This window comes from Neophocaena asiaeorientalis, unplaced genomic scaffold, assembly GCF_003031525.2.
Source record: "Neophocaena asiaeorientalis asiaeorientalis breed wild unplaced genomic scaffold, Neophocaena_asiaeorientalis_V1.1 scaffold251, whole genome shotgun sequence".
Lineage (NCBI taxonomy): Eukaryota > Metazoa > Chordata > Mammalia > Artiodactyla > Phocoenidae > Neophocaena > Neophocaena asiaeorientalis.
Genome location: NW_020173377.1, coordinates 5,472,780 through 5,496,562, shown reverse-complemented (window position 1 = coordinate 5,496,562; position 23,783 = coordinate 5,472,780). Strand labels below are relative to the sequence as shown.

Genomic DNA, 23,783 nt, shown 5'->3' with positions numbered 1-23,783 from the left:
TGTGAAAAAAAAAAAAAAAAAAAAAGAAACTTAAGAAGCTTATGAATACATTATTTTTGCCAGACCACATAACTTAGGAGTAGCAGTGAAAAAAAAATAGAATACAAAGGTGGGACTAGAAAACAAGATTGCCCATATGGCCAAAGAGCAGCCCTTAACTTATTCAGGGTGTGTTACCTGCTTCTGCTCAGAGGCCAGAGCCAGCCTCATCGCTGATGGTAAAAGGGAAAAAAATGTATTTAAGGTAATTTAAAATTTTAATTTTAAATTTAAGATAATCTCATTGAACTAAGCTTTCTGGAGCCTTGATACAGTGGGGTTCACTTTGGCATCACTGCAACCAGAAGCAAAAAGCTCCCTAGAATCATTCCATCAGTTTCCAAGAGCACTGTATCTTTCTAAAGTTCTTCTGCCCCTGTTCTGGTGGAAAATTGGGTTGTTAAAATAGAGAAACTATGAGCAAAGAGATAGTACATTATTATAATTTCTGTACTTATACAGAAGAGTTCTTCTATTTATAAAATATGGTAGTTATATTTCAGGCATCTCCTGGAAAGAGAGGGGAGTTGGTTAGGCAAAAGAGGATACAGAAAGGATCCTCTTTTTTTTTGTCTTTGATGTATTGTAGACCTACCATGTGTGGAGATAAGGGGAGATGAATTAGAGAACATATATAAATAAAAAATAATTTCATTTGGATTTTTTTTCAGGCTATATTATAAAAGGTTTAATTTACCTTTCTTAAAGAGGATGTTAAACTTCATTTGGTGAATTCAGCTTGTAGTAAAAATATACTTCATTTTGATATTATAGCCAATTAAGATAGGAGGAGAGGGGAGAGAGAAAACAAGAGAGAGAAGGGAAGGGAGAGAACACGTTGATTTGTTTTGAAGCCAGTGGTGGTCAAAGAAAATTGTTTCATCATCCTCTTCATTTTGAACGCTTCAGAATGAGTTATCTGATTTCACTTTCTACTAAAGTTTTTGTTAACTATTTAATCCCAGGTCATTTGCCTTTAAATGGAACAACCATAATTACTGGGAAATAAAAGCTTTGTCACTTCTTGAGCTTGGATGGAATCAGATAATAATAAGTTCCCTCAACTTTGTAATGCCTGGTTGATTGCTATAAACCAAAAGAAATAGATATGTGCTATATTAGACTCAGTACTATACAATTTTCCAAGTCAATATGATCTGATAGGATAAATAAAATATTTTATATAATATACTGTCTTTTACAGTATATTACATTGTTTTTGGCTTTGTATTATTGACTTTGCTGATTATAAGCATTTTATTTTTGCTTTGTTGCTTTTTTCATATTCAGATATATAAACAATCCATGGAAAATCTTTTGCCCACTCCCACAAAATCTCATTACACTTTCAACTTGCGGGATTTTTCACGTGTCATCCGGGGCTGCTTGCTCATTGAAAGAGATGCCGTGCAGAGCAAGCACACTATGATCCGTCTGTTTGTGCATGAGGTTCTCCGAGTGTTTTATGATCGTCTCATTAATGATAATGACCGATTCTGGCTGTTTACTTTAACCAAAAATGTTATAAGAGACCATTTTAAAGAATCATTTGATAGTATCTTTTCACATTTGAGGAAAGGGAATGCACCAGTGAGTATATTTAGTGATTAAAAATATATTAAGTTAAAACAATCCAATAGCATGAATTATTACAATCAACTTATCTTTGAAAGAATACTATTCTTTCTTTTTTTTTTCAACATCTTTATTGGAGTATAATTGCTTTACGATGGTTTGTTAGTTTCTGCTTTATAACAAACTATTATTTCTTAATGATCATATTCTTTTAACTTTCCTCATAGATAGGTATTTATATTGAGAAGATTTGCTTTCAGAGGAATTATGTGTATAACATAGAAGTTATATGATAGGGATTGAATGATATGATATAATAGATATAAGGTGCTTAACATGGTGACCATCCCTTAGTAATGACTCAAAATGGGAGTGGCTTTTCCTGCCCCTGGGGGCAAAAAGCTTATATGATAGAAAAAACTGTTTTCTTTTTACTTCCTAAGGATAAAATATAATTTCAGGTGTTAATTTTACAAGTATATTATTTACTATCCTAATATTTAAAAGAATTATCTAATTGATAATCATCCCATAACATAGATAAAACAAAATTTTGTGGAATGTTTTCTTAAATTTATTTTAGAAAAAAATTTTAAACTTTCTTAAATTTATTTCAGAAAAATTTTTGTTTTAAAATTATTTTAGAAAAAATTTTAAATTTTAATATAATTTGTTGATTTCCATTTTATAGGTAACTGAAGAGGACTTAAGAAATCTCATGTTTGGTGACTATATGAATCCTGACCTTGAAGGAGATGACAGAGTTTATATTGAAATTCCAAATATTCATGATTTTAGTGACATCGTGGAGCAATGCTTAGATGAGTATAATCAAACTCACAAAACGAGAATGAATCTTGTCATTTTTAGGTACCTATATTTGGTATTGATGATTAAAATTACTGTTTATAAAATTTTATTGTGAAATATTTAAAATGTACAAAAAGATATAAAACTATGATGAACAACCTTGTACCCATCACCCAGCTTGAGACATAAAATACTAAACACAATATTGTAAATCAAATATACTTTGATTTTTTAAAAAAGGGCATAAAATACTAGCAATTTATTTGAAGTCCCTTGGGTAGCCAGCCCTCCCTCACTGCATCCTTATTGTACCTTATGGGGATAAAAAGAAACTCACGTGTTTCTTTGGCCTTTTACTACATGTGTGCGTTCCTAAACATATATGCAATCTTATTTTGCATGTCGCATACCGTGCACATTCCTCTGCAAGTTGGTTTATTCTAGATTGTTTGTGAAATTCACAGAAGATGAATTATTACTACTGTATTGCACTGTATTGTATAATTTTAACAGAATGTAGTCATTCTTCTGAGATAGACTTCTAGGTAATTTCTAGTTTATGTAAAAAAAAGGGTTGAACATTCATGTCTCCTTAGTTACATGTGTAAGAACTTCTCTAGGCTATATTCTTAGAAATGGAATTATTGTGTCATGGTATGTAAGCATCTTCTACTTTGCTAAGTTTTGCCAAAGTATCTTCAAAAATAATTATTGTTTTTAAGAGCTTCCATTGTTTCTCACCCTTCACAACACTTAGGATTGCCAGACTTGGTAAGTTTTGTCAGTCGAAGGAGAGTGGAATGGTATCTGACTGTGACTTCAGTTTTTTGTTTTTATTTTTTTAATATCTTTATTGGAGTATAACTGCTTTACAATTGTGTGTTAGTTTCTGCTTTATAACAAAGTGGATCAGTTTATATCCCCGTATCTCTTCCCTCTTGCATCTCCCTCCCTCCCACCCTCCCTATCCCACCCCTCTAGGTGATCACAAATCACCGAGCTGATCTCCCTGTGCTATGTGGCTGCTTCTCACTAGCTATCTACCTTACGTTTGGTAGTGTATATATGTCCATGCCACTCTCTCACTTTGTCCCCTCTTACCCTTCCCCCTCCCCATATCCTCAAGTCCATTCTCTAGTAGGTCTGCGTCTTTATTCCCGTCTTGCTGCTAGGTTCTTCATGACATTGAGTAATAGTGGTGAGAGTGGGCAGCCTTGTCTTGTTCCTGATCTTAGTGGAAATGGTTTTAATTTTTCACCATTGAGAATGATGTTGGCTGTGGGTTTGTCATATATGGCCTTTATTATGTTGAGGTAAGTTCCCTCTATGCCTACTTTGTGACTTTAGTTTTAATTCCCCTAATTACTAGTGAGGCTACGTTTCCTGAATTTACTATTTTGTATATAACTGATTTTCTATTTCTCACATAGAAATCCCAGTATTAAAAGATTGAATAAATTTGGGGGTTTTTTTGGTTTTGTTTTGTTATTAGCCGAGCTGTGTGGCTTGTGGGATCTTAGTTCCCCAACCAGGGATCGAACCTGGGCCCTTGTGAAAGCCCAGAGTCCTAACCGCTGGACCACCAGGGAATTCCCAAAGAAATATTTTTATTAAAAGCAATAATATACTCCCAGTATAAATGATTACCACTTCATTTTATTTTTATAATTTGTATGGTACATTTCCTGAATTTGTAGCTCAAATAGTTTTCCTTTACATCAAATGATCCAATTGCAACTGCATTTGAAGAATCATGCTTTTTGATGATTACCTCTTTAAAATTGGGATAGTAATGTATGGGGCAGCAAGGTCCATTTTTCTAGGAAAGCAAAATGATACTTATGTGTAAATATACATTTATATTAAGATTTTCAAGTATAATAATATCGATATTTCATAGGTATGTGTTGGAACATTTATCACGAATATGTCGAATTCTAAAGCAGTCTGGTGGAAATGCTTTGCTTGTTGGACTTGGAGGAAGTGGTCGTCAATCTTTAACTCGTCTGGCTACATCCATGGCAAAAATGCAAATTTTCCAACCAGAAATTTCTAAGAGCTATGGTATGAATGAATGGAGAGAGGACCTGAAGGTAAAATTGTGAGCAAATCTAGCAAATAATATCAGTGCATTATTTTTTTAACATCTTTATTGGAGTATAATTGCTTTACAGTGGTGTGTCAGTTTCTGCTGTATAACAAAGTGAATCAGCTATACATATGCCCCATATCCCCTCCCTCTTGCATCTCCCTTCCGCCCTCCTTATCCCACCCCTCTAGGTGATTGCAAAGCACTGAGCTGATCTCCCTGTGCTATGTGGCTGCTTCCCACTAGCTGTCTATTTTACATTTGGTAATGTATATATGTCCATGCCACTCTCTCACTTCGTCCCAGCTTACCCTTCCCCCACCCTGTGTCCTCAAGTCCATTCTCTACGTCTGCGTCTTTATTCCTGTCCTGCCCCTAGGTTCTTCAGAACCATTTTATTTTTAGATTCTACATATATGTGTTACAATGCACTATTTTATCACCAGTGTATCGCTGTGTGCTAAATACACTGGTGATGATGATAATAATATTATCCCTAGAGCAGTTACTGTGTGTGCTGAGCACTGTTTTAAGTTCTTTATATACATGCTGTCATTCTATAGGTATGACAGTTCAATGCAGCAGGTATGGTTGTCTCTGTGTTTTACTGATGAGGAAACTGAAGTTGAGAGAAGGTATGCACAGCAGAGCAGGATTTATGACTTAAGTCTTATCCACTGCTGTTACCATGGCTGCTGCTGATTTTACCTTTATTCTAGTTCAGAGAGGCCTTATTTCAGGTAAATGTATGTTTTCCAGTAGACTTAAATATGAACCTCAATGAGGATGATGATGTCATTAATGTTGTCAAATCTTAATAGTGTCTTTGGAGCTGTGTTGCTGTTCCAGTAACAAATAGAATAGTGGAGTGCATACTTGGGGCTTCATCCTCATGTGCCTAGGGCTCTGCAGGCCCCAGAAGAGAGATGACCTAAAGTGGAAAAAAATAAGAGAGACATTACTGGACTTTTTAAACTTTCTCTGACCCTGACATACTAAAGTTCTACATCCTAAAAGTTAGTGTAGAGAACTGGTCTTTATATCTTCGATCTTAGATGGACAGAGATTCTTTCTGTTTTCAAATCCATCTCAGTCCCTGAAGTAAGACTCTGAATCAATGAGTATGTCTATGGGGTTGGCAAACTGGCCAGTTGGAGTCTCCCACCAAAAGGGTGGGAGAAATGGAGGCCCAGATTGACAGCCCCACCAAAATGGAAAAGGTACTACTCTAAATTTGAGATGTTATCAAAAGAAAGGAAAGCAAAACCAACAGATTTCCACCCGATTCTGGTTATAAGTACATTTTTATTTTAAGGTTCTATTAAGGAATGTGGGCATGAGGGGCCAGAAGACAGTCTTTCTAATCACGGACACTCAGATTAAAGAGGAAGCTTTTCTAGAGGATATTGACAGTGTGCTCAATACTGGAGAAGTACCTAATATTTTTGCAGCAGATGAAAAACAGGAAGTGATGGAGGTAAGTGCTTTTTAGGGAGTGCTGCTCTCAACATGTCTTGAAGCTTTTCTGCTCTTCAGGATAAATATATCTTGTACAGAGGATTTTGGTAATTGAAAAATTAATGTATATTATTTTAATACTTTTTTGGTGAATTTTAAATAGCGTCGATAGTTATGAGACAGAATTTTAATTCATTTTTTCCATAATGATGACAGTGTGTTTCATCCATTTGATCTTATTTAGCATGTTTTCTGAGTGATTAGAGATTTAAAATCATATCTTAGGGTTACAGTGATATGAGAAAATATAGCTTTAAAACACTACTTGATTAGCTTTTATGGTTTACCACTGGTTAGTAAAATTTTCAAATTTTAACAAAACTACTTGTATTAATTCTGATATATCTGAGAGTCATGCTTTGTGATTTAATTGACAAAAAAATACATTTTTGAAGCACCCACTACTTCAGATGTCCTGACCTTTGACCCCCATTTCTAAGATCTTCCCATACAAGATTTCAGCTAGTAATTTCCCCTTTCATGTACCATAACTACTTTTACCCACAGATTTTATCACTCACACCAGGATGCTTCATTCCAGCCTCTAGTGATAGCATGTGGAATAAAATGGTTTCACCCTGGTTGTTCAAGCACTCTGCTTTTCTTGTCTATGGAATGAAACTGTTATATACACAAAATAGTTCCTCCTACATAGCGTTGTTGTGAGTTCTGAGGATCAAGTGAAATAAGGCACTCATGGAATGTAAGGCACTTATGGAATGTCAGGCACTTAGAAAGCCCTCAGTAAATCTGATACATTACCAGTTCATGGCCTGGCGTGGGGAAGAAGAAAGAAAAAAAAAATCCCAAGTAGCGTCCAGGTTGTGACTAAGGCTGCTGAAGAATCGTAATTCTCCTAATTTATAGGATAAATTCATCCCCCACACTCCTACCCAAGGAATAGGACACCTTGGGGAGTGGGATTTTCTAAGCTTTGCAAGGCTTTTCTGCTCACTGTAGCTATTGTTTATCTTTTCTTCTCATCACTTTGCTACAAAACTTTTCCATTGCTTCACTCTTTTATAGTATGACCCAACAGTAGCCTTAAGAACTTCTTTCCTTCATATTCCACCCTAGGAACACCGTATCAGTTTTTCCACAAGGAAATAGTCATGGTCAGAACTCAGGGGTACCAAAATGCATTCCTGTTTTTGCTTGCTTTATACTAATTTTTAAAAATATAAAAGGTAATGTAAAAGAAGTTATATTAATTTCTTTACATACCCTGCATCCCACTTTGAAGACCACTTTGCTTATTTCATCCATCTGGCAAACATTTTACTGTAAACCTCACTTCCTATAACTGACCTCTGTAGCTTGGCTCTGGTACTGCCTAGAGGGCACCTCTTATAGACTCAGCACATCTCTCTGATGTCAACATCAGCGTTCTAGACTCAGATCCTCTGAGTTCTAGAAACCTCTGTTTCCTGACTACATTTTCCACTGTTCCATTTGCACTCCTTGCAGAATCAAATTATTGAAGTATTTTTCTCAGTGTAGCAGTGACTTATTTACCACATTTAGTGATATTTTCTCAGTTCCCTTTTAAAATTGTGATTCATCTTTGAAATAATTCATCATTCCTCCTTTTAAACTCTGCTTTCTCTGGACTGCTATGAAATTTCACTCAGTTTGTTTCCTATCTCCCTAATTATTCCTTCAGTAACTAGTCTTTTTCTTGCTCCCGAGAATCAGTTGTGCTCCCAAAGTGTGTGTGTGTGTGTGTGTGTGTGGATATTACTCCCTACTTCTACTCTAGAAGCATTAACCAATATTTCTGTGTAAATAACCCCTATATTTATATCACCATCCTGGCCCTTTCATGAACTCTTGTTCTACAGTTAGAACCATGTATTACCTTTCTCTATCTGAATGTCCCTCTGTTAACTCAGAGTTAATGCAGGTAGACCACCTGAACATAATTTCATAGATTGACACTGATCATAATAGTTGTAATTTGAGAACTACTGTCAGAATGAATATACAGAGTTTCCCATAGATATAGCTATCATATATCTATAGTAGAGAATTCTTTTAGAAATAAATTCATAGTTATAACATTAGAAATTGTATGATCATTGTGATCACTCCCTAAATTTGCTATTGAAAAAATTTTAAATCTATTTATAAGATAATTTATTGACTATGAAACCTTTTCTGCTTTGAACAAGGAGAAAGGTGGGGTATAAAAAGCTGAAAGGTACTTACCTATGTGGAAAGACCTATTTTAAGTATTCACATGTAATGGCTTTTTGATTCCTCAACAATCCTTTGATATAGGTACTCTTTTCCCCATTTTACAGATGAGGAAACTAAGGTACAGAGAGGTTAAGTAACTTGCCTTCAGGTCACATAGGTAATCAGCTGCAAGCGGGGATTTGAATTCAAGAAGTCTGGTTCTAGAGCCATTATTCCTAACCACATATAAGATGCCTTTCTCATACAGAGATATACAAGGGAAGAAAATTAAAAGTGACCTATAATCTCATTACCAAACAACTCTATTAACATTTCAAAAAATACAAATATTATAAGAATAAAATTAGATAATTCAAACAGCATAAGAACGTCCAAAATGGAAAAAAATATGATATAAACCAAGAAGAATGTCCAAGATAAAATATAAAGGCCTCTCTCTCACTCTCCCTTAAGTCCATCCCACCCAAAGTAACCACTATTAATAGTTCTTTGTGATTGCTTCCATAAAGAAGTGTGTATGTGCTCACACATATGCACCTATATATTTTTTAATTTAACAAAAAGGATCATATTATACATAGTGTTGCACAGTTTGTTCTTGCATTTATTTTATCTTGTTGATCTTGCCATAGCACATGTTGATGCATCTCATTATTTTTAACAGTTGTATAAAATTACAATATATGGATGTTTAATAATGTTTTTATTTTTTATTATTTTTAAAAGATTTATTTATTTATTTGGCTGTACCGGGTTTTAGTTGCGGCACGCAGAATCTCAGTTGTGGCATCAGGCTCTAGTTCCCTGACCAGGGATCGAACCCGGGCCCCCTGAATTGGGAGCGTGGAGTCTTAACCGGTGGACCAGCAGGGAAGTCCCTATAATGTTTTTAACTGGACACTTTAGTTGTTTATATTTTTTCCTCCTAAAAACAATGTTGAATTATAGTCCCACACATATATCTTGGTGAACTTTTGTATTTTTATAAGTTAAATTTTTGTCAGATATTTGTTTTTAAATTATAGAATTACAGAATTGAAAGTAGTCTTCTAAGTGCAAGCTATGACAAAACCATTATTTTGATATAAAAGCAAAAATTTAAAGATATTTATAAGGGGAGTAATAAAAATTCTTAATATTCCAATATCTAGTAATCTTATTATCAGAATACCTGTTTTTATTTATGAGGTTTTTTCTGGTATTCCCTAGGGTGTTCATCCTGTGGCTCAGGCTGGCAGTAAACACGATGAATTCAGTCCTTTAGCGCTGTTTGCTTTCTTTGTGAATCGCTGCAAAGATAATCTTCATGTTGTAGTGGCCTTTAGTCCCATTGGAGATGCCTTTCGAAATTGCTTGAGGCAGTTCCCATCCCTCATCAATTGCTGTACCATTGACTGGTTTCAGGTTTGTAATCTGCGGGGGAAGGACAACTAAATCTTTTGGAATTTTGCTGAAATCTTACTCAACCTCTATTAATTTACATTCATCAAGTGTTTCTTGATCACTTACTCTAATGGCAGCACCAGGGACTGGTAAGACTACATGATCCCCAAAAGGAGCTCACACTCTAGACTGGAAGACAAAAAAGGCAGTCAGCAAATGAGCAGTCAACAATTATATAAAAGAGCCATAGTCTTGGTGTGGGAAAGGTGTACTTATTAAGACAGTGACTCTCTGAAATAGGAAAATGAATTCGTTACATAGAGGAGGGGGTGTATAAGGAACCAGCAGAATGTATTTTATATATACATATATATATATATATATATATACACACACACACACGTATATGTGTAAAGATATATATATAGAGAGATATATATTTATCTATCTGTACATATATTTACTATAAGGAATTGGCTCACATGATTATGGACGCTGACATGTTCCAAGATTTGCAGCTGGCAAGCTGGAGACCCACGAGAGCTGACAGTGTAGTTCCAGTGTGAAGGCCAGCAAGCTTGAGACCTAGGAAGAAATGATATTTCCATCTCAGTCCAAAAGCAAGAAAAAACTGATGTTCCCGCTTGAAGGCCATCAGGCAGGAGGAAGTCCCCCTTACCTGAGGGAGTGTCAGCCTTTTTTTTCTATTCAGGCCTTCAACTGATTGGATGAGGCTCACTCACATTAGGGAGAGCAGCCTGCTTTACTCAGTCTGTTCATTTAAATATTGAGCCCATCCAAAAATGCACCTCACAGAAACACCCAGAATAATGTTGGACCAAATATATGGGCACCCTTTGGCCCATAGCAAGTTGACACATAAAATTAACTATCACAAGATGTTAGTACGTGCAAAGGTGGAACAGTGGGGAGAGCATGGCTCATTTGGGCAAATAGTTTGGCATGGCTGACTGGCAATGAGGGCAGCAGAAGTTAAGTTGGAGCTTTAAGTGGGTGCCAGGCTATAAAGGAATTTGTAAGTGTGCCTAGGAATTTGGTTTTATCCCAAAGACATTGTGGAGCATTAACATATATTTAGCTAATCAATATTTTAGGAATAACCCAAAACACTTGGAGGCTATATGGTGGATGATTTGGAGTGGGGCAAAACAAGAAACAGGAAGACCAACTTGGTGGCAATTTCAGTCATGCCAGCAGCAAATGATGCAGGCCACCACCTCATTTAAACAAGGCAAATCGTCACTGCCTGTGTAAAGCCGTTAAGTATTTATGCTCTTGAGAAGGGTAGCTCCTGGTGCCTTCTATTTGTTTGTTTTATGCCTAATGGAATGTGGACTATAGATTGACCCTGGATAATTTCTTTTAAAGATAAATTTCTGACACTAATTTGTTTTATTCCCTCTTGCCTATTTATCAATTGCATGTTTGAAAAACTAATTCTGCCCTTTTGAGGATTGCAATATGTTTCAGCTAGTGGATGTTTTAGTGTTTATACAACAATAAAACTGTGTGAAACAGTTTTGCTTTATGCAAACTATATCTTAATATTGCTTCCATTAAGTAGCCCCAAACCAAAACCAAACAAATGAACAAAGCCTGTCCAACCATAAGTTTTTCTTTTGTGAAATCTTATAAATACAATTCTATGACTTCTGGATTTTTTTTTTTATAACCATAAGGCTTTCTGTTCTGTTATATGTGATTCATACTTGTTGGGGGAAATTTTTTAAAAGGTGGAACTAGGAGTTGCAAATAGATAAGGGAGATTAAGTGGATAACAGAGAGGAACAGAGATTTTATAGTGGAACATTGGGGTTATAGAACCTGTGTCAGGGGCGCTGATGGCATTGTTTGGGGCCTGGCTCTTTTAAACTCAGGAAGTGAGTGTAAACCACTGTGTCACATAGTCAGGAAGTCACTGACTTTTTGGATAGATCTCTGTTCTCCCAAGTAGGGAGTACTCTCACCAGAGGTGCCAAAACAACTCAGAGGATAACGGAAGGATTTACTGGAATATTCGCTTTTGTATGAAATATTTCACATGGATTAACATTGATACCCTTGCTCAGTTTGTATGTCAAATGGCCATGTGTCATAGATGGTATGCAAGGTACCCTGAGGGATTCCTGCAATGAACTAAAAATTGAAGATACATAATGCAGTTGTATGTGGACAGTAAGAGAATGTCATAAACCAGTAGCAGCCAGCTCAAGCTCTGTGTCAGCTACATTATAAGGCAAAAACAATGACTACTTAACAAGATCTGGTAAGACATTGGTAAAAACAAATTTAAGCAGGCTATTTGGAATATGGATTTATATCAACTGTTTAAATAATAAAGGTTATCCCCAGGGTGTGTCGTGACTTGCAATATTAGCTTATGATAGCGTGGTTACCTATCAACAGCCATTTTCTACCCACTCCATCTTTGCTGACAGAATTCTGATTTTGTTTGGGAAATCACTATCCATGTAGCCATGTATAATAGGGATTCATTCCTGGTCGGTCTAATTCAGCATTGGTGCTCTCACTCCTCTTACTGTTGACCATTTTACACATGAGCCTGTTCATGACCCATTGCTTGCCAATGGATCTGGATTTAAAGTCTGCCAGGGAGCTTTTGGGAGAAGCTTTCTCAGTATAAAAAGAGTTACATGATCGGAAAAGTCATATGACACTTATTTTGGCATTTTACAAAAATTCATTTATCTTAATAATCTTTAGATGCCTCTTTTGAGGTTTAAAAAATATATATTAGTACAGTAATACCATATGCATATAATCTGTTAATAAGTATGTGCACACTGGTAGTGTGTGCTTAAAACTTTTTTTTACTAATAGGGTGCTTGATCAAAAAAGTTTGACTTTTACCAGGATAGAGGGCCAGACACTGAAAAAATTGATCTTAAAATGCATATTGTCTACTATAAAGAAAAAAATTATAAGCATCTTGTTGAATCTAAATGAAATGAAGTTTGGAAAATACTCTAATGAGAAAATGGAGATTAATTACTCATTTAACATAAATTATTTCATTGAATAAATATTTCAAGTATTTATTTGACAAGAACTGTTTTAGGCACTGAAGATACCAGCAGTGAGGAAGAAGTCCTTGCTTTCGTGGACTTTATGTTTTAGTGGTGAGTCAGGGAGACAGACAAAAACAAATAAATATATATGTCAGATATTGGTAAGTGCTAAGAAAAAATTCAGGATAATGGAAAGAGTAATGAGGGAAGGAATGCTGTTTTAGAAAGAGTGCATTGGGAAGACCTTCCTGGTAAATTGGCATTTGCACAGAGATGTGAAAGAGTGAACCACATGGAGGTCTAGGTGGGGAGGGTTCTAGTCAGAGGGACGGCAAATCCAATGGCCCAGAGGTAGAAGCACACTTGATATATTCTAGGAAAAGCAAAGGAACCATTTCACTGAGATGGGGAATACTGGAAGAAAAGTGAATCTGTGGGGAAGAAAATCAAATGTTCAACTTTGGATGTTATAACAGGTAGGAATTATAATGGGCTGCTAGTAACAGAAACCCAAACTAAACACATAGGGTTTTTTTTCTTTTCCTCTCTCATATAGAAAAAAATTGAAGGTAAGCAGACTAGGACTTTTGTGACTTAACAAAGTCATCAGAATCCCATGTTCTTCTTTTTTTTTTTTGCTGTATGCGGGCCTCTCACCGCTGCGGCCTGTCCCGCTGCGGAGCACAGGCTCCGGACGCGCAGGCCCAGCGGCCACGGCCCACGGGATCCTCCCGGACCGGGCACGAACCCGCGTCTCCTGCATTGGCAGGCGGACTCTCAACCACTGCGCCACCAGGGAAGCCCCCCATGTTCTTCTTTACTATCCTTAGCATGTGGTTTCCATCTTCAGAGTCATCATATGGTCTAATGTGTCTGCTAGATCTCCAACTTTCACATCTGTGCTACGGAAACGAAGTAGAATAATGGAAAGTAGGGCAAAAAGGACCCATGCCAGCTCTATGTAATTCTCTAGAGAGCTTGCTTATATGTCATTATTTACTCTGAATTGCAAAGGAGTCTAGGAAATGTGGTATTATAACTGGGCATATTGCTATCTAGAATAAAATTGGAGTCCTAAGGAAAGGGGGCTGATAGGTATTAGGAGAGCAACTAAGCAGCCTGTGCCATTGTCCTGCTAAATTTGGGGTACCTACTAGATGTCCAAGTGGAAGAGTTAGGGAAGCAGTGTAGTATATCTTTGATATGTAAATTATTATCTACCTTTCCTTTATATTGCGTTATCTTTAATTTTACTGTATAAAATATTTATTAGATCTTTCATTGTGCCCTTAGTCCCCCTAATTCTGTTTTCCCTATTAAGGTTTTAATTTTCTCAACCCCAAATTCTTCTCACACAGGAAGACAATTTATATAACTGAAGTGTGACTAATCATCTTAACTTTTATTTGCTTTTCGTTTTCTTATTTTTAGCCATGGCCCGAAGACGCTCTTGAACTTGTAGCTGTGAAATTCTTAGAAACACTGGAGCTTACTGAAGTTGAACGACGAGAGATAGTTCCAATCTGCAAACACTTTCACACTTCCATTATGCATCTTTCCGAAAGGTTAATATTAATAAATTTTACAATAATGCCTTGTATTTTAAAGCATCTTTTTTTGTGAAAGCCCAAAATTTTAATAAGATTTCTATGGCTTCTAAGTCTCTCCAATCATTTAATTAGTTAAGACTTGTAAGTAATAGAAAGCTACTTGATTTAGGTTTCACAAAGAGAGGAAATTATTACAAAGATACAGGGATACCTTACAGAGTTTAAGGGAAAGAATACAGCTGTATCTTAGAAGTGACTGGAAGCAGGAGTTACAAAGCCACCACAGACCCAGAAATGCTTTTTCTCTGTTTCTCATCGGGCATCTGCTTTCTTCTTTCTCTTTACAGACTGAATTTTTTACTTCCCAGTATATATGGAGGAAACTGTGTGCCTTTCGATTCTCAATTTTACTTCTTGCAATTCCAGCTGTAGCAGAGATTGATTGGCTGTTTCCAGCTCTATATTCCCAATTTATTCCAAAATATGATTAGCCTTGTTTGTGTCCAGTGCCCAATCCTGCTCTGATCTGCTGTGGTTATGGTGGCAGGTTTCACAGAACAAACATTGCTCTTGGGGCACTGGTTGGAAGTTCTCAGACAAGGAGGGAGATGGTTGGTGGGCTGTGGATGCCTTAAAAGTATAAGTTTTACCTCTGTTCATCTCTGAGATCCTCATTTCAAAGATTCTCATAGTATATTGCCAGAGTTTTACAGCCAGCTAGCATGTTTGGCTTGGACAGTTAACACCAATCAGTGGGCTCTAGTCTACATACTTGCTGTGAAACATCATTGCATCCATTGTTTTTATGTGTATGGGTAGTAGTCTTATATTTCTGGCCAAACCCCGTTCAACCAACATGTGACACGTGTGCAAGGAATGATGACTCATTCTTCCTATGCTATCTGCAGTCCCCTTTCCTACTATACTCTTGTACAGTATCTTGGGTCTCTTAGATCCTCCTGGCATATGAAACATGTAAAAAGACCTACCTATATCTTTCTTGCTATAGTTCTCTTTTGAGACATATCTTTGTTGATTTGTGCTTTTTAACTACACCATTGCTATTTGATATTTTGTAGACAAGAAATTAGGCAATGGTTCTGTGTGTAAAATTCTAGGATTTTGTAAACTTCAAGTATTCAGCAGCTTCTGAATAAAATTAACCTTTATTCTTAAATGTTTGTTGTTAATGCTATGTCGAATTTACTTCTTACTTTGTAAAACCCATTACTTATAGTAAGATATGCCATCTGCCTCTCTTTTAGGTTCTTGCACACATTAGGACGACATAACTATGTTACTGCTACTTCTTACCTTGAACTTATTGCCTCATTTCGACAGCTTTTGACTAAGAGGCAACAAGCTATAATGGAAGCAAAACAGCGATATGTGAATGGACTTGACAAATTAGCTTTTGCTGAGTCTCAGGTAAATTTGAGGAGCTGCTCAAATGGTAATACATAATGGGAAATAGAAGAGCTATAATTTATTGAGAATATATTATGTGCCAGGTACTGTGTTATGTGCTTCATGTACATTCCTTCAATTATTCCTCATAACAACTCCATGAGGTAGACACTTTTATCATCCTCATTTTACAGATGAGTAAAGTAAATTTTACAGAAGTTCACTGAGTTTCCCAGACCACACAGACTCAAATACACCCAGTTTTATTCTTAATTCTTTGGCATTTGGAGAGAATATAATGTCAGGGTTGACTTTTTATTGTAATGGCTGGTTAAATATAAGATTGGGTTTTTAAAATAATGAGTCAAGTGCTAGTAATACTTATTAGCATTATTTCAACATAGGCAACAGAGTGTTGGGGTGGTCTGGATGCACTGTATACCAGGCACATAGTATTAATAGGGATAGCCCGAGCTGCCACCTTTTTTCTACCTGATTTTCTTCCTCAACAACTGCATTCTTCCACTGCCCTGTCATACTCAAGGAAGATAAAGTCTTTTGTGAAGAAAACTGGTCACACTCTCATGGTTTTGTTTATCATGTAAAGAACTGGAAAAAAAAAGTTAAGGTTTTCTGTCCCCAATACCTTATGATACATTTAAGTTTCAATTTTCTCTGTTTGGCTTCCGTAGCTATTGTAGTTATGAAAACTAATGACAAATTGTTTACTTAGGTTGGTGAAATGAAAATAGAGCTTGTTCAGTTACAGCCCAAATTGGAGGAAGCTAAAATTGAAAATGCACATATGATGCAGGTAAAGTATCCTGAATTTTTAAAAACTGATGTCAGAGGACAATTGAAATATGTAAAATCAGCCTTGAAAATAAGCCTTAATTTTTTTGCCACTAGATCTTAGGGATGTTACCCTTTTCAATTGACTCATTGGGTTCCATGTGGTTTCTGTTGTTTTTGAAGAGAGATGGGGAGCCCATTACCAAATTAGGTCATGTGTATTTACATTTCTCCTCATTTTATCCTTCAAAATGATATGTCGGGTTCCCTAATCTTCAAATGTTCTTTTGTCTCTAGGATAGAGAAAGCATTAGGATGTTTAAGGAAATGTCTTTATTTTTTTCTTTCTTTTCTTTAGATTATTGAGATAGAATCTGCACAAGTAGAAGCAAAAAGAGAGTTTGTGAAATTTGATGAAGAGATAGCCAGTGGAAAGGCTGAAGAAGCCCAAGCTCTGAAAAATGAGTGTGAAAGTGATCTAGCTGAGGCGATTCCAGCTTTGGAAGCAGCTCTGTCTGCACTGGATACACTAAAGGCAAGTGTTTGAATTAGCTTATGTTTCATCAACAAAGTAAAACTGCATACAGATACTTGGTTAATTCGGTGTAGTTCACTTTCAGTGGGTGGTATTATATTGTTTTTGTCCAGTCAAATGAAACTTGACTCTTAACAATTCCTTTTTGCTATACTGTTATCTTATATTTTTTGCTTTTCATATATTATTTATAATTTTCATTCAGGATATTCCAGTGGGAATGGAATAATCTCCAAGAGGCTACAGTGGTTCTGTACATGGACCAGGAGGCATATGTTAAATAGAATGTTGAGCTACCTTTCTGCAGCCTTCTGGACATGCATGTACAGCAAAACCTAAAGATCATTTACAATATAGATGTGGGTCACACCTGTCGGCATTACACTATGTTGTGTATGACTCTACAGGGTCTTTAGGCAAAACTAGAATAACCTCACCAAACAGACAGACCAGCTTCTGTTGACTAGGGAGGCCCAGTGTAGTATGGAAGTTCAGGATATTCAGACCCCATTCTTTACCTTTTTTCCTAATCAATGCCCTAACTCAGGGGTCCCCAGCCCCCAGGCCACAGACTGCTACTGGTCTGCAGCCTGTTAGGAACGTGGCTGCACAGCAGGAGGTGAGCGGCGGGCAGGCGAAGCTTCATCCGCCGCTCTGCGTCAGTCGCATTACCGCCTGAACCATGGCTTGCAGTATCAACTGAACCATCCCCCAGCCACCCTCCACCTGCCATCCGTGGAAAAATTGTCTTCCATGAAACCGGTCCCTGGTGCCAGAAAGTTTAGGGACCACTACAACTTTCACATAAGATACCTGACAAGATAGTGAGCTCAACATATCAGTAATTCAGCATCTTCAGGATCAAACTCTATATCTGATTTTCAGTTATATCAGACTTGTAGTTATAAGACTTAAGATTGTGTTAGGTCATTTATATTTAGAAACTGTCACTGTGCTGTGAACCAGGAATTTAACCAGAATTTTAATATTAAAATTCTGAGCTTATTATTTTCTTCATGTCTGCTCTCTGTCGCATTTAAAAGCCACATTCTACCCAGTAGTCTTTCTTCATTCTCTCCTTAGATGTTTATCACAGGAGCCAATCATTTTGACAAAGTTTGTTTTTAATAGACACTCCATTCTAGACGACCATGAGCATGAATTTAGGTAACTCTTATCACTGTGTACCATGGACTTTCAGTACTGTATCCTCTGATACTCACAGGATTCTTGATGCCTTTAAACACCACCAGTTCAAGTTATCAGTATCAGGTTTCCCTTTCAGTTGTTTGTACCCTTCCTAGTATCAAATACTGTATTATAGAAAAGAGTTAGGGTTCAGTTGCAGAGAAGAGAATTGACTAGTGTTAGCAAAGATTCTTTAGGGAATTTTATAAATAAATTACAGAATTCTTGGAAGAGCTAAGTAAATAGATTCTAGGCTGAGCTGCCAGGAATGACTCACAAAGCTAGACTGAGGCACTAATCTACCAGAGGAATGATCCCTCTGAGTTGGAAGCCTGCAGAGCCTTCTTACAGAGCCATATTGCCTCCACCATAATCCATATCAGCAAAACAGATGCCTCATGCCCTGCAAGTGTCCTCACTTATTCATTCTGAATTCTAGTATCACTCAAGTGATCTGATGGTAGGACCTAACGACCTCCCACAACTCTAGCTGCATGGGGAACTAAGATAAATTTTTAGCTTTCCAGCAATTGCAAGGGAAGTCAGAAGGATACTGGAGTGGATAATAACTAACTGAATCAATTGTGTCTGTCGTAATAATATATACGTTTTTAGAAAATAAGTTTGGAATTGGAACTTACCTCTTCTTTCATTTTTGGTGGGTAAAGCTAACATATAAGCAAATATAGAATTAAGTCTTTATTTAACTTAGGGTTATTAACATGGATTCCATGTGTGGGCTTGGCATGTGACTATATAAAAATTTTGTGCATGTGCGCAAAAATATTTTCTCTGGAAGATTCTTAGCTGTCACCATATTCTCATAAGGACCTATGAGCTCTCAAACACTTGGGAACCATTGGTTTACTGTACTTAAGTTCTCTTTTGTTAATTCTTTCATAACCATGCAAAGCAAAAAACAATTAGTTTCAAATGAAAATTTATGCTTTTATTATTCTCCAACATTATTTTTGAAACTCTTATTATTTAAAAGTAGGCTATTCTGAAGCCTACTGTTTTCTTTTTATTTAGCCAGCTGACATTACAATTGTGAAGTCAATGAAGAATCCTCCATCTGGTGTTAAACTAGTTATGGCAGCTGTTTGTGTTATGAAAGATATAAAACCAGAAAAAGTTTCAGATCCTTCAGGAACTGGAGGCAAGGTAATAACTAGACACAGATTTATATCATATTCATGAATGTACAGAACACTTTACAGCAACTATTATCAAATTAAATGTCAACAGTACCCAGTTCAGGGAAGACATATTGTTTTCCAGATTATATGTATCCTAGATAAAGCTAACGCAGTATAGCATCAGAAAAATGTAGTTCCAGTTGTTTCCATCTCCTTTTCTGTCTATGCAGAATTCCCCACTGTCATGGGGTGGGGTTGAATGAACAGTGAGACACCTGTGCTTTTCCAGCTGAGTCTCAAGAACGTGATATGGTTATATAGGTGTTTCTGAGCATTCAAAAAATTCTGCTGTTAAGCAGTACAGTGACGTTGTTAAGAGCATTTGCTCTGGAGCCAGAATGTCTATATTCAGAAATTCTGACCCTCCTAGCAATGTGACCCTGGGGACAATGCTTAACTTCTGTGGAACTCCGTAAAAAGAGGATTGTCATAGTACCTGCCTCACAAAGTTAATGCAAGGATTAGATTAGTTAATACATATAAAGCTCTTATGTATAAGGCCTTATAAACAGTAAGCTGTTTATAATAATAAATATTACACATTTATTACTAAATGTTAGTTGTTATTACAATTATTATTCAAAGGTATCTCCCTTAAAAAAGATGGTATGACATCTATCCTAAACTAAATTTATAGACTTATTTTCTTTTCAGGTTTTTACAATACCTAGGTTTGAATTCCTGAATTGGAAAATTGGGATTTTTTTTTTTTTGGCCATTCTATCCTTCGTTGACATAATAAAGATAAAGAAAATAAATAGGCTCTTAACAAGTTATTCTCACGCACACACAGATAGACATACACACACACACATACACCCCATAAGGCTTCTGAAATTAATAAAAAGAATGTTCAGCTACTTATTTAACACCTTTTATTAGCACAAGTACCATGTGCTTTATCTTATAACTGACAGAGCAGTGTATAATCTTTGTCTTTCTGCTTTCTCTTCTTTATTCCACTTGGGAAGTCTAGGTAGGTGAGGAGATTTTCTATAAGAAAAATATTTGCTACCTGTTTTAGTCCATTTGGGCTACTATAACAAGTTACCATAGATAGGGGTGGCTTATAAACAACAAAAATTTATTTCTCACACTTCTGGAGGCTGGGAAGTCCAAAATCAAGACTACAGTAGATTCAGTGTCTGGTGAGGGTTCACTTCCCGGTTTATAGACTACCATCTCTTTGTTGTGTCCTCACATAGTGGATGGGTGAGGGACCTCTCTGAGGTCTATTTCTCAGACCAAAGACCACCTCCCAAAGACCCCACCTCCAAATACTATTACACTGGGGAGTAGGCTTCAGCATACGAATTTGGGGAAAGGCCACAAACTTTCAGTCTATGGCACTACCTTTCTGGTTTGAAAGTCAAGATTAATGGAAAATAAAAGTTGAAATTAAAAAAATATATTTTCTTATATGAAAATTGTGATGGTGTTTATACCAGCTGCTTTCCTTAAGTTTTCTAAAGAGAAATAATCATATCTTTTGCCTTCTAATATTTAATTTTTAATAATAAAGTCAATATATAAGTTCATATACATATTTTAAATATTTGATATACTTAACATGTTCTCAGGGAGAGAAGTCTCTTTATTTCATTTCCAAGGAGATGTAGGTTTATATTTTGAAAGTACAGTGTATAGTTTCTCTGGATTAATATATCTTAAACCTCAAGAAGAAAAGTTTTATATCAAGCATATTTAATTGCACATCTAATAAGTTTCCATAAATTTTATTTATAGATATTAGATTACTGGGGACCTAGCAAAAAACTTCTGGGAGATATGAATTTCCTAAGAGATTTGAGAGAATATGACAAAGACAACATTCCGGTGAGTTTCATTGGATTTTTTCTACAAATGTAATTTTACCAAGATGTATAAAATCTTTAACATTTTGCAATATTATATAAAACATAAGAAGATAGTCTGTCTTTAGAATTAAGATAATAAATAAATGAGTATTATATTTTTTAATGACTATTATGAATTCTCATAATACATAAAACCTCTCCTCTTTCAGACCATCAAAAGTCATGGAATAAATTACTGTTTTAGTGTATTATTGACATGAAAGAGTTCTCCAAGTGTCTTGTAATGGTTTATTTCTTAATAAATTGGATATACAAATTTGTGAAGTAAAAAAGTATAGTTGTTTTTCATCCAAACTTCTATTTATTTATGTTTAATTGTTCTTCCTTATTTCCATATGTTTTCCCAAACTACACAAGTCTTTTAATTTTTTTGGAAGAAATACCTTGTTTCACTATCTGTAATAAGTTTGCATATTTTGCTCACAAATATGACTGCTACAATTATGCTTATTTTAAAAATATCTCAAAGTACTCACTTTGGTTTTTAAAGGCAACATAACATTTTTATATACTTTTTTTTTTTACTGTGTATGATTAATTTTTCATCTATGGTTGCGTGATATATGTTGAAATCTTAAGATCTAAATCTTTGTTTTATAGGTGACTGTTATGCAGAAGATTCGTGGTGAATACTTAACAAACCCTGAATTTGATCCCCCTAAGGTTGCTAAAGCTTCCTCTGCAGCTGAGGGTCTTTGTAAGTGGATCATGGCTATGGAGGTGTATGACAGAGTTGCAAAGGTATTTTGAGGATCAGCGCATCATTTTGTGTTGAAATATTCCCATAAGTTAAAATCTATGCCGATATTTACTAGTTAAGAAGTTTCTAAAAGTGATACCACAAAGAATTTGTCCTGCTGCAGCATAATCATCAGGCATTAACTGAGTATCTAGTACATGAAGAGAATAGTTATGTGTGACATAACCTGGGACTAGTGTAAGTGAGAGCAGGGATGATCATTGGAGTTGGCCAGACTGACCTATAGCTACAGGGACCTGGGGCAAAAGAGAATTAAGTTTTATGAGGGGACTGCAGAAGCAAAGAAAAATCCAAAACACCAAGGGCAAAGTGGCAGATTAAAATCTTGATGCAAAGGTCAGAAGTAAGAAATTCCAGTAGGGTTAAGAGGCGGAGCGTGGAATCAAGCCATGGCATGCAGTGATAGGGAGTCTTTTTTAGAGTACCCACTGAGGCCAAATTCCTGGGAGAGCAGAGAATGGTTAAGAGCATTTTGTAAATTTGACTAGCAAAGGACCAAGGAAACACTGGCCTTGTCCTCAGGAGCTTGCAGAATTCTACCAAGGGGAGCAGGAAATATAAATAAAAATACTCATGGAAATACATGATAGCATGTGTTTAGAACAACCTCAGAGTATAGGATGAGTGATCAGGCTGTAATGATTGAGAAGATATTCTTAATAAGGTATATGTACCTGTAGAGAGGTACAGACTGTGACTGTAAATTTCAGGGAAGTAGACCTTTATACACCTGTTAAAGAAATAAAATTAATTTTTTAAAATAAATTTACTTTATTTTTATTTATTTTTGGCTGTGTTGGGTCTTCATTGCTGCACGCAGGCTCTCTGTAGTTGCGGCGAGTGGGGGCTACTCTTCGTTGCGGTGCGCAGGCTTCTCACTGCGGTGGCTTCTCTTGTTGTGGCACACGGGCTCAGTAGGTGTGGCTCATGGGCTCTAGAGTGCAAGCTCAGCAGTTGTGGCACACAGGCTTAGTTGCTCTGCAGCATATGGTATCTTCCTGGACCAGGGCTCGAACCCGTGTCCCCTGCATTGGCAGGCAGATTCTTAACCACAGCGCCACCAGGGAAGCCCTAAAATTAATTTTAATGGATGTTCTTCCATTTGAACATCTTGTCCCTCCCCATAGTAATCTCAGCAGGTCGGCAAGCTCTCAACTCAGCTAATTTACACATGTGGAATCTTCTGGATCCTAGCTGAGAATCTAAGGTATTCAGGTTCTTTTCTGACTTTCCACTCTACACCTCCACACTGCTATTTTAATTCTGATGCACCTGTCTCATGTTGTTATGGAGGGGTTGAAGGGAGATATCCAGCAAGGTCTTCTCCAAAGTAGAAAGTGGAGCTTCCTAATTCAATATCTGATCCTTTTGTGTGTGTGTGTGTGTGTGTGTGTGTGTGTGTGTGTGTGTGTGCGCGCTCTGGGTCTTGGTTGCTGTGTGCAGGCTTTCTCTAATTGCAGTGAGCGGGGGCTACTATTCGTTGCAGTGCACAGGCTTCTCATTGCAGTGGCTTCTCTTGTTGCGGTGCAGGGGCTCTAGGCACACAGGCTTCAGTAGTTGTGGCACGCGGGCTCAGTAGTTGTGGTTCCTGAGCTCTAGAGCGCAGACTCTAGTTGTGGCGCACGGGCTTAGTTGCTCTGTGGCATTTGGGATCTTTCCAGACCAGGGCTCAAACCTGTGTCCCCTACATTGGCAAGAGGATTCTTTTTTTTTTTTTTTTTTGCGGTACACAGGCCTCTCACTGTTGTGGCCTCTCCCGTTGCGGAGCACAGGCTCCAGATGCGCAGGCTCAGCGGCCATGGCTCACGGGCC

The 23,783-nt window shown here is 36.6% G+C and overlaps 1 protein-coding gene across 1 annotated transcript in view; it reads left to right on the top strand.

Annotated features, from left to right (window-relative positions):
- Positions 1-23,783, top strand: part of DNAH12 (dynein axonemal heavy chain 12) — a 226,941-nt gene that overhangs the window by 151,944 nt on the left and 51,214 nt on the right. The window contains exons 42-53 of the mRNA XM_024746372.1: positions 1,330-1,629; positions 2,306-2,484; positions 4,325-4,517; positions 5,829-5,990; positions 9,440-9,634; positions 14,095-14,228; positions 15,479-15,641; positions 16,354-16,434; positions 16,771-16,947; positions 19,168-19,299; positions 21,081-21,170; positions 21,812-21,952. Coding sequence (XP_024602140.1) covers positions 1,330-1,629; positions 2,306-2,484; positions 4,325-4,517; positions 5,829-5,990; positions 9,440-9,634; positions 14,095-14,228; positions 15,479-15,641; positions 16,354-16,434; positions 16,771-16,947; positions 19,168-19,299; positions 21,081-21,170; positions 21,812-21,952 — 1,947 coding nt within the window. The remainder of the gene's footprint in view (positions 1-1,329; positions 1,630-2,305; positions 2,485-4,324; positions 4,518-5,828; positions 5,991-9,439; positions 9,635-14,094; positions 14,229-15,478; positions 15,642-16,353; positions 16,435-16,770; positions 16,948-19,167; positions 19,300-21,080; positions 21,171-21,811; positions 21,953-23,783) is intronic.